The 15,551-nt window shown below is 39.3% G+C and overlaps 1 protein-coding gene across 3 annotated transcripts in view; it reads right to left on the bottom strand.

The window, feature by feature from the left end:
* Positions 1-15,551, bottom strand: part of BEND7 (BEN domain containing 7) — a 46,758-nt gene that overhangs the window by 19,591 nt on the left and 11,616 nt on the right. For 2 of the 3 annotated variants that reach the window (XM_053977043.1, XM_053977044.1), the window contains exons 3-6: positions 13,771-14,070; positions 7,947-8,069; positions 5,233-5,498; positions 103-328 (exon numbers count right to left, since the gene is read on the bottom strand). In XM_053977043.1, the coding sequence (XP_053833018.1) occupies positions 103-328; positions 5,233-5,498; positions 7,947-8,069; positions 13,771-14,070 (915 nt within the window). The remainder of the gene's footprint in view (positions 1-102; positions 329-5,232; positions 5,499-7,946; positions 8,070-13,770; positions 14,071-15,551) is intronic. The other variant, XM_053977045.1, reaches the window with a different exon arrangement.

Raw genomic sequence — 15,551 nt, 5'->3', positions numbered from 1 at the left:
TTTTAATAGACCTAACACACGTCAGAAATTCTAATCCCCTTACACTCTCCTTAGCTGAAAATATGTTCTAATTACACATAGGAAAGAAAGCAGAAAACATACCTTTTATTGCACCCACAATATTTTGGTCTAGTCCTTTCCGGTTGTCATTGAGACCTCTTTTTCTTTTGCCATTTGGTAAAGAGTTAGCCAAAGTTTTGTCATCAAAAAATGCACAGACCAGCTTCCTAAAGAGCAGACTTCCTGAGCGAGTGTAGTTTGATAGTATAGAGTCCAGCTGTGATTTTGGCATGAAGACATCAAAGCCTTCTGCAAGTTGCACTTCTGGCTACCAAAAGAATACAAATGTTTTAATTAAACGAGCATTCAAAGACATTATTTTACTTCAATCATGCATCTGGTGAGACTTTACAATCACTTCATCAAACCATGAATTTTTTCCCAGCTATTCAGGACCACAGCAGCCTAATTCATTGAATTCAAACCCCATCAGTGAATAAGCACCTTAAAAGGCAAATCAAACAATCACACTCCTTGTCTAACGTCTGTAAAAGTTAACAACTACTGACATAATTTCTAGGCATACAGCTAACAAAAAGACAGGAGATACCTTTCAATATTGGGTAAAAATGACAAAGCACAGGATCATCGCAGAACAGTGCTCCAAAGTGATGCTTTTTGAACATTTATCTAACCATTTAATGGACTTGTTTCACTGCCAAATGCTGTGAATGAGTGTGCTGTGGGGCAGCCAGGCACTTCCAAGAAGCACAAATGCAGGGATACTGGCCCAATCCATGTGGCTTCCCAAGAGGGCTTCCAGCAAATATATGGCCCACATGAGTATAAGCAGATGATGAGTTCAAGGTTGCTCCTGGAGCCAGCACTTGCTGAGCATCCATTTGTCCCTCCTTTTCATAGTCCCAAAATGCATGTTTAGAAGAGGATGATGTTAGACAGACAGTTTATTTCAGTATAAAAATCCTCAACAGTGAATCACAGGGATTTAAGTGATTGCCAAGGTGAAATGGAGGGGAAGAAGAGAAAAGCAAATCATGATGTATTTCACAAGAGTCTTCTCTCAAGTACACTGAGGACCAAAATAGACAAAGGCCTTTGAGGAAGTCCCCTTACCAAGAGTCTTTTTGCTGCCCCTGTCTGTACATATCAGAAATTACATGAACAGCATTCGCAGAATTTTCTTCTGTGAGTACCATACAATGCTTATGGTAAGATTTCTTCACGGAATAATTACATATCTAGAAAACACATTGGGAATAAACTAAAATTTTGAAAATACTGTTTAGAAGCTGGCAAGGAGGTAAATGAATCAGTGATCATAATGTGAGGAATAAGCCTTGCTCCTAAGAACCTGCCCTTTTTTTCCCCTACATGAAATATATTCAGCAATGATGATGCATTTTCAGAGAAGTTTACAGAGCAAGAGCAAATGCCATCTCCCATCATATCACCTGTGAACATCTTGAGTCTAGACAGAAGAAATGGCTGCCAGTCTCAGAACAATTTGGCTGTGTAACTCTTTTCCCATGGATTTCTAAACATCAGTATGAAGAGTGTTGAAGCGAGTAGAATATTTCCAAAGCATGTACTGTCATGGGATATGGATGTGTACTGTGTGACAAAACTGAAGATTACAATGCTTTGGGAAGCCAGGATGAAGAATCTTAAAATATACAGATAACAACAACAACAAAAAATTATAGCATGTAGCAATTATAGCAAAATTATAGCAAGAAGCATGTAGTTCCTCAGCTTGTTCTGGATGAAAATTTGTTTTTTTACCTCAAGAACTTTGAAAATGCTGGATCCAGCAAAACAGTCAGTTATTGACATTTGACAATATTCCAGTGTAGGTGGGTTTTTAATATGTTACTTCTAAACTTCTGGTGACAGAAAAGATTTTCAAGAGTAAATAAATGCGGGCCAAGTTCACAACTTGGGAAAAATTCTACTTCATGTAAATCAAAAACCAGAATGCAGCTGACAGGGTGATGAAGGATACCTGCACTATTCTGTTTCTTTGGTCTTGTGATAGCCATCTAAGATGACCTCAATGATCCAGACACCGAGGGCAGAGAAATTATAGAACCATAGAAAAGTTTAGGTTGGATAAAGCCTTAAAGATGATTAAGTCCAGCCATTAACCCACCACTAAACCATGTCCCAAAGTGCCACATTTACATATCTTTTAAATACCTCCAGGGATGGTGACTGCTACCACTTCCCCAGACAGCCTGTTCCAGTGCTTGACAACCATTTTGGGGAAGAAATTTTTCCCAATATCCAAAATAAACCTTCTGTGGTGCAATTTCAGGCCATTTCCTCTTGTCACATCACTTGTAGTTGGGAGAAGAGACGGACACCCAGCTGGCTACACTCTCCTCTCAGGGACTTGCAGAGAGTGATAAGGTCCCCCCTGAGTGTCCTCTTCTCCAGGATAAATATCCCAGCTCCATTGCCCTTCTCTGGTCATGCTCCAGACCCTCAGCGTCTCTGTTGTGAGGAGCCCAAAACTGACACCAGGATTTGAGGTGAGGCCTCAGTAGTGCTGAGAACGGAGGAACAGTCATTGCCCTGGTCCTGCTGGCCAGACTATTGCTGGTACCCTCACCAAAAGCCAGTTGTTCCTGTGGTACCTCTTCTGACACCTCCTACTTAAAACCCAAAAAGCCAGAAGGATCTTGAGGCCCTGCTGTTACCTTCTCTATTTGTACTGAAAAATCAAGTGAGCCTCTCCGCTCTCTCTCCTCTCCTCGTGGTTTCCCTCTTTCTTGATCTTATCTTAGAACACCTGCATTACGCTTTGGCAGGTGCACCAACCACCATACAATACAGCTGTAAAATACATTTCAAACCTTACCATTGTACCAGTGTGGATGAGTCAGTATTATTTCAGCTTTGGTTGTTTTATTCTTACTATAGGGCTCAATTTGTTTATCAGTTAAATAATCTGGAGGCAAAACTATGATTTATTCTTGCTTTCCTTTAGTAGTTAGCTATTTTTCCATCAAAGACAATCAGTAACCATTTGAACTTCATGATCACTCTGAATGTGATTTTTCAAAGAAAAAGCACTTACTAATAGATAATGATCATGGCAAAAGGAACTGGAGGGTAAACTGTTTGTGAACCACAAAATAAAGAAGAACAACAAAATAAAGAAGACCTGAATGCTAAAGGCTTTTGCTGTGCTAAAATTAACAGACAGTGAATAAGATTTAATCCTAGATATTTTAGTAGGTTATAATATGTAGATTAAAAATTATTAGGTTATAAATGAAATATTACAACTGTAAAACAATCACAATTTCAACTAAGAGTTGTAATCAGATCATTGCATTTAAAAAGCAGATTCTCTGATCCATGGTCCAGATTGAGGGTTTTTCTCAACAAGACATTTTCCACCTCTGTAAGTAGTAGTATTTCATCTCAGCAGGTCTGGACTAATTGCACTGGTTTTGGCAGCCCTGATTTTATACCCATTAAACTTGGATTCTTCTTAAAGTTCAACAAATGTTGGCAAAATAGCAGTGGCAGCAGTGGTGATGTATGACACAGCACACACTACAGACAACCTGTGGAATATTCTCAAGGGAACATTCATTTATGGTGCTTTGTAAAATGTCTTTCAGGTTTTTTCAGGCACACAGACATGCTGGTTGTGACAACACCAGAGATGCTTATAAAAAAGTAGAAAAAGGTAATGCTGCCATTTTTTCTTAAAGAAGTGACTTTCTTAAGCCTTCTCAAAATATTTAAGGTCACATTTTATTTTTTCATTAAATATATCTGTTTTCAGAACTAAAATGTTTTCTTTCCAAAGACAAAACAAAATCAAGTTTTTTGCCAAGGGGTTCTGGCTCCATAAATTTAGTCAAACAACTGTTGTGGCAAGCAAGGGCTCAAGCATGGAAGGACAGATGAAGACCTGATTTATGAGCCAAACGTTTTCTCTTTTTTTCCTTAGATCAAACTGGCAACTACAAAGAATTGTGTCCAGTGACGAAGCACATTCATAAAGCCAAATTAAATTCCATTGCAAGCACAAAACTGTTTTCAAAACTGTGTTTCAAGCTGACAAGAGTGCCACAAGCAAAGAAAAATTATAAGCACAAATTGCATACTGGAGATAAATTACCAGTCCTCCCCAAACCTTTACCTCAAACATTATTAAGCTCCATACTACAAAAGGAAACTCCCTGAAAAAAGCATCAAACTAGTTACTCTGTATCACTACACTGACTCAGTGGCATGAGAGTGCAACCTAATTAGTGGTGTGGCTTGCATCTCTGTAACTGAATTATCCTGACTGCTCTTTTTTATTATTAGTTCCCTCTTCCAGAAGGATAGAATATTATCTGCTGCATTGTTTTCATTTACGCTTATTGATACGGAATTTAATTATGTATTTCTAGCTCACAGTACTTAGGAAATTGGAAAGAGCCTGCTCAGAATTAAAAGTATATTAGAGGAATTAATGAACAGTTTACTCGTCAGCGAACTGGTTCGGATGACATCAGTTTGGTCATTAAACAAAGCCAATCATCCACCAGATACATGGAGTTTCTATCAGTGTGTAAATGAATCAAGAAAACATGCTTACTGCAATTTTCTATGGGAAAAGTGCATATTCTTAGAGTGGCAAATTTTGGTCTTTTTAGTCACACTAACTGAGTTGACTGAGGCCCTACTACAGCACACAGAGCAATCAAGGCCAAATGACCCAATTCAGCAAAGAATTTTTCTAGAGATGAGGAGTTCCCCCAAAGTCAGTGGGACCAGAAAAGCAGGGAAGCACATAAATACTCCTTGGCAAGATAAAGACCCATATGTGAACTACATGGGCTCATCAGCAATGATGGGGCTGCGAATGCTTTACACACCTTACACTTTTCATGGCTCCTTATCTCAACCATGGCTCTTGGCATTGGGAGAGATGAAGAACAAGTTTCCATTGAAAGCTCAAAAAACAGGAGCCTTGAACTCAAGGGAAAACTTCATGCTTGTGAAAGTTGAAAAAAAAGACCCAAAACCCCATAATGAGCACTCCACACATCTAACTCTAACATCTCCATTCACTCCTACCCAAGATTTGCTTGTTCATTCTAACAGAAAGTGGGAAGATGCATCAATGTGACTTGAGTACTGATTCTCCTGAACGAGTCAGTACTTCAAAATCTTGCAATCCTGTACATTAAAATTCTAACTTACGTCTGATGAAGCTGATTCAAGGATAATTCCAAACCCTGAAACAGGGGTCTCTGGCTTCAGGGGGGGTTCAATTGCTTGCAGACTCGATTGTTCCGAGTTTACTGTCAGCCTCTTCTCATTCTCTGGAGAGCTGGGTTTCTTATTCGTGGAAACTGCTTCAATAACTTTGAGGGGCAGTTTTCTCTTTTTATTTCTCTTTCTTGATATTGTTGACTTCTGTGCACAAATCAGAGGAACAGGAGGCTGCTGTCTGTTTTGAGTCCCAACTGAATTAAAGAAATTAATGCATTAATTTTACAGACAAAAGCCCATGAATATCCACACAGATGCACCATTAAACTACTGACTCACTGAACTTATTTTCCAGATAAGGGCTGCTGGTGCATTGGAAACAAGTAAGTTTTATCACTTTTGCATAATTTTCCAATCTGTACAATGGGGATAATGACAGTGAGCTCTGCGGTGAGGCTTTTCAAGCCATACTGATGAACAGTATTTTAAGGAAATCAGGAATACACAGTTCTTTTTCCTAGTGACCACTGGATGGCTGGTGACACGAAGCACTTAAGTGATGATTAATTTGTGTGCCCTCTGAATGACTGAGAATTTCACTCTTTGAGGATCTCTTCCTGATAAAGTAAGATAATACAAGTGCTAATGCAGTTACAGTTATTTTTATGACTGTGGTCTCCAAGTTAATTAGCTCAGCAAGCATTTCAAGTACCATTATGTCAAGAATGAGTGAGAACACTTATCAATAGTTTAATTTCTGAGGGAAAAAAAGTAACCCAAAGTTCCATCAGTTTGTTTTGCTCATACACAAAAGCTGACATGTATTACCTAAGAAATATAAGAAACAATATTTTACATTTATCAATATTTTGCATTTTCCAGTATTTGCAATAATTTTTATAAATTAAGGCACCAATCCTGAACCTGTACGAATATGAACAAGCCCTCCAAAAGAATGCTATCAAGGTACCATTATGTGTGTGGATAAATCACTAAGATCAAGGTCAAAACAAACAAAGAAAAAGCCAGAAGTGCTCTACATGCAGATCAAACTCATTCAAGATATTCAAGATATGAGCAAGCTACAAAAAGTCCTCATCTACAAAGCTTCAGGAAGAAAACAAACCTCAGACAATTGTTTATTAAAATATTTCTGGAATATTTCATTTCTGGCAAGGATTTACAAGACTGTGATGTGTAATTTATAATTAAGACAGTAGGGTGTTTGAATACTAAAATAAGTTATTACACTTTCACTTACAGGTTTCAATTTTAGGTTTTTTTTTTTTTTTCTTTTAGCAACAAAAATGCCAGATTATTTTTTTTCTCTGCAAAACCATAATTTCAGAAAATATGAAGTATTCCAAGTGAATCAAGATTCACAAATTAACAAAGGTACATACTCTGTAGATACATAATAAATAAGAAATGTTCTGCCACTGAGGAGCTCTTTTGGCATAGACCCCAGTTTTTTAACTCTCACTCACAAGCCATTTTTCAATCACGCTTGTGATTTCAATGAAATTCATGTGACTGCATAAAAAAATGCCACATACCAGCAAAAACTGTAAAATTGGGCTTTTGTGTTCTTCTTTGTAAACTGATGACTTCTAGAAAAGCATTTTTATGTGTGTCAACTGATATTACAAAACCTGTCTGATCGTTCCCATCACTCACTCAAACATTATACACCGTGGAGACAAGGAGTTTAGTCAGCCCTTCACTCCACCCATATTTCAGTTAATTACTCTACACTCCCTTTTCTTACAGAGGTCTTATCCAGTCTCTCCACAAGAGAAGCCTCCATGGCTCCAGTCCCCATCACTCATGCTGGATGGGCAGGTCAACTGACAAAATCTCCAACATCTCTATCTCCTCATTAGTATTAACACTAATTTTTAGGTAGCACAGAGCCTGCAGCTTCACATCAGCCTATGATGACTTAACTCTACCTACCACGTTCTCATTATCTTGCTGGCTCAACTACTGCTCTGGCTCTGCACTGTTCTGTTTCAGCTCCCAACCTAGGCGAAAACTAGACTCAGTAATTTTCCCCAGTGAACAAATTATTGCTGGTAGACACACTGAAAGCTGGTACTTCACAGCCAGAGGAAGGGTGGAGGCCATGACATGCAGCAGCTAGCTCAACTGAGACTACCACAGAGCTAAAAAAGGTTTGAATGAAGAACTATTTGGTAACTTTCAGCTACCTTCAAATTTTATTTTTCTTAACTCCTCAGATTAGTGAACTTTTAAGCAAAACACAGGTGAAGTAGCATTTGGCACCCCTGAATCAATACACTGTGAAAACAAAGTGGGCATATTGACCTGCCCACTCAGCTCTCATTACGTATATGATCACATTAATTTTATTTTCAATTTAGCCTTAAAAGGCTACAAGATAAAATCCCATGTCTCAGGTAAGGATCTGAAAAGTAGAAGTTGCATTTCCAAGAAACCAGTGAGAATTTGACTTTGACCAATATGTCAGGAGAGCAGGAAACAATCCAGGTTTTCCTGAGTGCCCAGACAGACTTTAATCTCCTAGACCATTCCCTAACAGGAAGATCACAGAATCATAGAACTGTTTGGGTTTGGAAGGGTCTCCAAAGACCATCTCATCCAACAGCCCTGCAACAAGCTGGGCCATCCTCAACTCAATGCTTGCCACAGGTATGCACAAATGGGACTGGTCACTGTACCTGCTTGCAGCTGCATCAATTTTCGCATGGTCTTGAGCTCTTGAAGAATCGCCTGCAGGGTTGACTGGCAATTGCATGTACAGCAGTTTGGTCCAACTGATGAATTCACCATTGGAATTTCTCCTGAAAGAGAGTGGAATTAAATGGGTGAGATGTAAGCCACACAAAATCACCCAGACAACATTTGGCAGGTGTTTGAAACTATGATCAATGTATCAGATTGTAAAATCAGATCAAAAGCATGAAAAGAAGTATTTTTCAACATGATTCTTTTTAAGAGGAAGGGACCACTGGATTTTACTCAATTACTAATATGAGCAATTATGTTCAGTTGGGATGCAAAGTTACATGGGCTGGAGAAGACTGCTCAGAGTGTGAATATAATGCACTCCTCACAGCAGGGCTTTCTATTGTCAGGCTGGTTCATCTTGAATAACAAAAGCACCAAACCTCATTACAAACATACTTATTTTATCACACACACACAAAAAAGCCCATCTCCTGGAACAGTTTTACAAAGAATGAAGACAGTCTGTGCAATAAAGGTTTGTACTGTACATAAAATGAGGGCCTAGGAATTTTTAAACTGCTGGAATGTTACAGGTGATTCTTTTCCATGTGAAGAGAGAATGAAAATAAAATACCCTACTTGGAGAAAAAAAAACAAAAAAAACAAAACAACAACAGGACAGAAGAGAACCACCAGCAATGAAAGCTTTCAAATCTCCTCTTCTGTTTGCTAGGGTAGGATTGTTTTCTATGATGTTTTCTCACCACTGTGAGCTACAAGATGGGCTTTCCAGAGTTTCCCTTTGCAAATTAATATAGTAGTTCAAGAGATTCCTTTTCCCTAGTAATTCTTATTAGTGTTTAACTGAACTTACACAGTTCTAGTTCTAGCCCTCAGTAGTGCTTTTATTACTGCTTTACTTTCCAGAAATTTTGCATTTTTTGTTCTGAATTAGAACAGGCTGTAACAACTGAGGGATTTCAAACTTTGCAGGATAATTGTATCCTGCACTTTAGCTTAAGACAGCTGTATCCCTAGTTTTAATGCTGCAAATAAAAATTTCAAAATCCAACAAAACACCTAACAGTATCTGGTTGAAGCTGAGGCTAGATGGGATGCACCTCCCTTCCTTTCCAAATGTCCTCACAGTCATTTAAATTGATGGCTATTTTACTGCTCAAGACCGCAGGAGGAGGGATGACCATTTCATGAAGATAGGTACAAATGCACCTAACAAAATAACCTCACTTAGTGTCACATGTGGACTTCAGCCAGTCTATTTCCCTTTTTCTTCCATAGCCTGACACTTACCAGGTGCCCTTTAATAATTACCTAGCTAAAGTGAACATAAGCAATTCATTTAATCTCCACTTACAAATCTTCGCATTTTTCATTATTACTTCTGCTTTCCTCTGAAGCCAAGCCAGGTTATTAATACCTTTTTAGGTTTGAGTTGTGTTCTTTCATCAGAGATCCCTGATGGCAGACCCACACAGATCCCCTGACTTTAATCCTCATTTGAAATAACTGAAAATCTGGCCACCACCAGGCACTTGTTGTCTGCCTCCTTCAATTCAGCCCTTCAGACATGAAGCAACATCTATAAGACTTGAGCAAACTCATGGTCACACTCCAAAGGTGAGCTACTTGTAAAGCTAAACAAATGCATCACTTAGAGACAGCTGACATCTTCTGGGTGTTACGCTCCTCTTTTCCTCAGATATTTAGATACTCCACACTACTGCAATTACAAATTTTGGTATTTTAAAATATCATACATGGATAAAATCTGTTAAAACTGTATTAAGAGAAATTGAATAGTTAAAAAAATCCCTGAAAATCTAGCAAATGCATAAGCACCACTGGCTTCATCTCTCAAAGGTTTCAGCTGCAAATAAAACGATTTTTATAATAAAAAGTTATTTGGAAAACAGGCTGAGAATCTCAAAATGAAACCAAAAGGTTTCTGACTCAGCAGGACTCTGCCTAGTTTGATCTCACCCTTCCTTTGTACACAATCTATTCATTGGAAGTTCCTTGGGGCATGGATGGGATTTTACCTTTTGAATGGTCCAAAAAGTGTTTAGCCCATTGTTACAGGTACAGAGGGGGAAAAAAGAATGTTATCTTTGGCTTTGCAGCAGATTAATCAGAATCCCTCAACTTGGCTCCACCAATACCCTTCACCTACCTGTTTTAAGTAGACTTTTAAGTAGATGAATTTCAAGATGACTTATAATTTAATAGCACCAGCATAACTTGTACCTTTCAGTAAGACAAGGAGGTACCCCAGAAATGGGAGCCCCAGAAATTAGAAAAGTTTTATTAACAGACTACTACAAAGGAAGACCATCCTTCCCTCAGTCCTTTCTCAGTTGTTTTAGACTAAAAGATCCTTGGGACGAAGCCTGTCCTTTCTCTTGATCAGAATTCATTATTCTAGAGGGCTTCTGGAAGCGTTTCCTTTGGAAATGATATCTGAAAGACTCTGGGGGGAAACAGGGTTGGTGGCTTTTGTTTCCTTCTTAACAAAGGCTCTACATCATGGTGACTTGCACGTGAAAACTTGAACAAATTGCATCAGTAAATACCTGTGCATCTTTCCTGTTGCAATGTAACATGTTTCCAATGAAAACACACAGGCACACAGGCTCCTGATGGAAAACCACAGGGTCTATTTTCCCATTGAGGCATAGGGGATTTACTTTATAATCCCCATTAGCAGTGATAGAAATTACCCATGTAAATCTACTATAGGTACTGGGAATGGTAAAAGAGACCACCAATATTTTAAATCAAAGCAGGGTTCTACTGAGTCCTTACATATTCATGAGGGTTTTTTATTTTCTTTCTATCCTCCCTCCTCTGATCAGTTATTGTGTTGTAAGAAATATCTAGTAGAGTGTTTTCAGTCATTGTTCTAAGCACTATCTTTATCATTTTTAGAGGACAAAAGCAACCCTTTTCAATTGTTATAAATCAATTTTTAATTTTAAAAGGATATCAGACTTTTTATTCTTATGAAGGAGTCTTTAAAGAGCCATCTCCCTCTCTTTTGGAAGCTAGCCAGCAGGAAAATTTGATACCTGCCTATGTGACTGAGAGAAGGAGATGACACAAGTACATGAGTTGCTTCCCCCATGCGAGCAGTAAGTCACCCAGGACAGTGTTTTCTTCCAGCTGGATCTGCTGAGAGGGAATTCACTCACTGTATCTAACATTGCAGTTTATAATGCAAAAGCATGCAAGAACTACCCAGTGAAAATTATCTTGATACAACCCAAATGCAATTCAGCTGCTGCATCACTGCTGGATTTGGTACAGAACACAAGAAATGAAACTCAAGTGTGAGTTTACTGTCTATAATAGGTCAGACATGGTGCTTGCTGTTTGTAGTCCCAGGTAGCTTCCACTAAAAACAGTGGGTCACAGATGTCTACCTAACACCCTGACTTGTGGAACCACCACCTTAAGTCTGGTTTGGAATAAATACCTTTGGTTTTCAAGTATATTCCTACTCTTCCCTCTTTTGCAGCAATGTCTAGGCTTGCCCTGTTCCTCTTTCATTTTTGTTGATGCCTTAAGTTTTAGCTGTCACATTTTTCAGATTCTGTACTGCATTAGGATATAACATATAGAGTGCTAGAAAGTTCTCTTCACAGTTTAGGAAGACAAAACAATCATTTTCCAGTCCCCGCAGCTCCAGGCCCCAAAAAATACGAACAAAAGCAAACTGGGGGGAGCAAAACTAGGAGAATGTGACTTCATTACCTGAAGCTGTGATTGGACAATTAACCCCAATATGCAAATGGACCAAAACTTATAAAAGTGTGAAAAACTCGTGACCTGTTGTCCATCTTGGGTGTAACTTAAGCCAAGCTCTTGTACTGCCCAAGGAGTATCCTTTGAAGGCCTTTTAAAATACCTACTTTATTTCTCTTACTCTGTCTATCTTCTGTTCTAGGTACTCTCTCCAGTCATCATTCTCAACAGCTTTCTCATTAATGTTTTCTATACCAGCACCTATTACACATTTATTCCAGCCTCTCCTTGAACCACCTTACCCTGTGAGTAGATAAGTGCACCACTGAGATGGACTTGATTCAACTTTGAGCAATTCAGATAGCCTACAACATAAATCTTCATTTTTCATAGAGTATCTATCCACAGTGGATAGATACTCTTTCTGGACTCAGATCACCTACTACAGATGCCTGAACATCTCCCCAGTGATGACCTAAGCCTGACAGCCCACATTATGTCTGGCAGTTTTGTTCTGGTAACTTAAACACCGTGGTAAGAACCAAGGAGTAATATCTCCCTTGAAGTACTGTTCAGCATTTCTACACCCAGCTTCCAAGAACTTTCTCCATCCTCTGAATAACATCTAAAATACTGAGTTTGATGCTCAGGCTCCCAATGCAGGGGATGGGGGGGAATCAGGCTGTTAAAATGCCCAGAATAGCTGTGTACTGGGTGAGGAGCAGTTTCAGGGCTTACTCGCTGCTCAGAAATGTGTCAAAAGTTTTTCTTCCCTAGAGAGCAGGCTTTGGAGGCCAAGCAGCAGTAAGGACCACAACATCCCATCAGAGGCAGACACCTCAAACCAAACTGCTACGCAGATTGTCTTTTCAAAGGTGGCCAGAGGAGAGGGCCCACACCCTCCTTTATGTAATAACCCAAAAGATTGCATTCCTTTCAGCAGCAGGACAGCTGCAAAGGGAGGTGCCTCCTGGGGTGCTCCCCCGAGTGCTGGGAGCCTGGACATTTCTCCTGTCCAGCCCAGGAGGCTGCACAACCTGACCCTTCCATGTCCCAAAGACCACTTCAAACCTGTAAGAGATCAGAAGTCCACTGAATCCTTCCTCCACATACAAAAAATCAAAGCTGACATTTTCTTGCATACAGGGCCAAATCCTGTCAACACATTTTAGCTCACATGCTGAATCAGGCCCCTGAAGGGATAGAGGTGCTGCTCCACCTACTTTCTGGATTTGGGAACAAGGCACCTAATCTATGCAGGCTTGGGCACTTCTGTGCATGCAGAGAACTGTCCCTGCCAGTGCCCAGGGCTTCTAAGGACAAAGAAGGAGATGTGTGATGAATTTTGGGTCCTTACATATTTAGAAGATTGTTATGGTGGGTTTTGACAGCAAAGTTTTTTAATCTGGCAGGAAAACTTCCTCTCTCTGGGACTTAATTAGAAAAAGGCATTTTAAAGGCACACTGCCATCTACTTCAGGGCAGAATTCTCTGCCAGTACTGGATTGGCCACACTCTAGTACATGCTGTTCATAGGTAGACTCCATCATCTCTTTTCTCCAATAGTCTCATTGGAATAAAAGCCTAAGGCTGTGATGGAATTTTGTACCTGCAGTTCAGTAGCCTGTTACAAGGCTAATGCCATCCCCTTATGAAAGGCAGTAGAATCCTGCTCCACAAGTGGTGTCACAACAGTGCTACATTACTCACAGCAAAGAGGAGTGGTAGAGGTTGACATTTAATTAGCCAGGACTTTAATAACAATGACAAAAGCTGTTTCAGTAAGTACTGTATAGAAATTATGCTTGTAAAGGCATCGAGTAATTCTATCCTATCACCATTTTAAAAGCTAAGACAGATAGTAGCAGAATGTATAGTGCCCACTTTCACACCTTTTTGAAGTGATAACTATGTGCTCATTTTGTAGACTCTGAACTATAACTGCTTTCAGTGCAGTGCTACAATATATCATCACAGTAAAGGTAGATATTTAGTAGAGAACAAGGAGAGGGGGAAAAAAAGGCACCATTCTCAGTGTCTAACAGGTCATACCATTGGATGCCACAGTTCGAGCCTGATTTTGGAATGTTTTGGATCGAGTTCCATATTGCCCTGAAAAATGGCTGGCTTGGGGTGATAACTCATTCCATGCACCGCTCTGTGACGGATGAAGGCTCGCCTGGGACTCCGCAGGGGGATTCAGGCGCTGGGCCCAGGCTAAGTCTAAATCTTGGGGCTCCTCCTTCAGTTTTTCTCCGTCTTTGCCAACTCGTTGATAGATTCTTCCAGTGCTGTCATTCAGTAATCTTCTCATCCCTGTAATTTGTTTTTTAATTTCCCGGCTTTCATCTCCTAATGAAAACAGAGCCACAGTTATCACTGTAAATTAGCAAAAACAGTAATGGGTAGCAATTAGTGGTTTTAGATGCCAATAAGAGTTGGAGCAAATAAATAAATAAATAACAACAAGAAAGAAAAGGGATGGTTGAGTGGTTGTTGGGATGTACCGGGCTATGCCTTCATACAGCCATGGCTGACAGCTCTCGTGCCTGAAAGACCTGCTGAACTTGGCTTTCTTGATGTTGTTTCTAAGGCTTTGATGAGTAAGATTATCTTTTGCCAGAAGGAAATAATAATAGCTACAGCAGTTTCAAATAAACTGTCCTTTTAAGAGACTGATCCTATTCAGGCATTGACATCAGTGGATTTTTTCCCTGAGTAAAACCCAAAGAATCAGACCCTTTATGTATCAGTTTGCTGTATGCTGAAGGACAGATCCTACCAAAAAAAACAAAAAAACAACAAAAAAAAAACCAAAAAAAACCCACAGAAAGCACCACACCACACATATACAGAACTGCACTGCATCTACTGATTTTAATGAACAGAATCAGTTCCTTATTTCACAGAATTTAGTAATACTGGATTATACAGGAATAAATTAAACAGTAGCTAATATGTGTGTAACTGCAGATAGCTGAATTTCTGGATGCCTTAAAAATATAGATTCTAAAAAGAAAATGAACGTATATACAAGAAAAATGCGACCATTCCGAATAAATTCAGGGCATTTAAATAATAAAAGTTACATACTTAATACTCCTGGCACCATTTAAGTATTAATTTTACGTATGAAACTGCTGATTGCACAATGAATAGATGTGTTTTGGGCAGATAGTAGTTGTTCTGCTTGTTAAAGCATACATTACATTTAATGAGTAATAAGGAAGTGTTCATTGCTATTTCTGAAGAAAGAAGCTTCTGGTTTTCTTACTGGTAATAGAAAAATCAAATATCCTAAGCAAATGTTGTAAGTAAGATCTAGAAACTGATGAATCAACCTTCCTTTACAGAATACTTAATACAATAATGCCTGGTATCCTCTACTCAAGTTATATTTCTGCTTCCCAAAATAAACCTATTTTTGGCAAAGCAACTGTACAAAGGAAACTTTAGAGGAAAAAAAAAAACTACTCTCCAAAAATCCAAGACGCAAGGTGTGCCATCTCTGGTTCAACAAGGTACTTGAAAGTGTGCTAAATTCCAGGCATGTGAACAATTTTATCAACTCAATAGCACCATTCAGTTACCTAAACTTAGGTGCATGTTTAGGTCACAGCTAAACCAGACAGCTAAAAGAGCAGCAAAATCCCTCCCCAACACAGGCCTAGCTCAATATGGCCGGGACTGCTGCAAGCCTGGTGTACTGAACACCCAAAAGAGGGAGGTTTTGTTCTAGGAGGAGAATAAACAGAAGGGGAGAGGAGCTGAACAGCGTGCTCCAACCTCTCCTGGATCCCAGCATCTCCTGCTTGACCTGGTGCACTGGTTCC

Source organism: Vidua macroura, chromosome 5, assembly GCF_024509145.1.
Source record: "Vidua macroura isolate BioBank_ID:100142 chromosome 5, ASM2450914v1, whole genome shotgun sequence".
Classification (NCBI taxonomy): Eukaryota; Metazoa; Chordata; class Aves; order Passeriformes; family Viduidae; genus Vidua; species Vidua macroura.
Note: the sequence above shows the minus strand (reverse complement) of the source record. Positions and strands in the feature narration are given on the sequence as shown.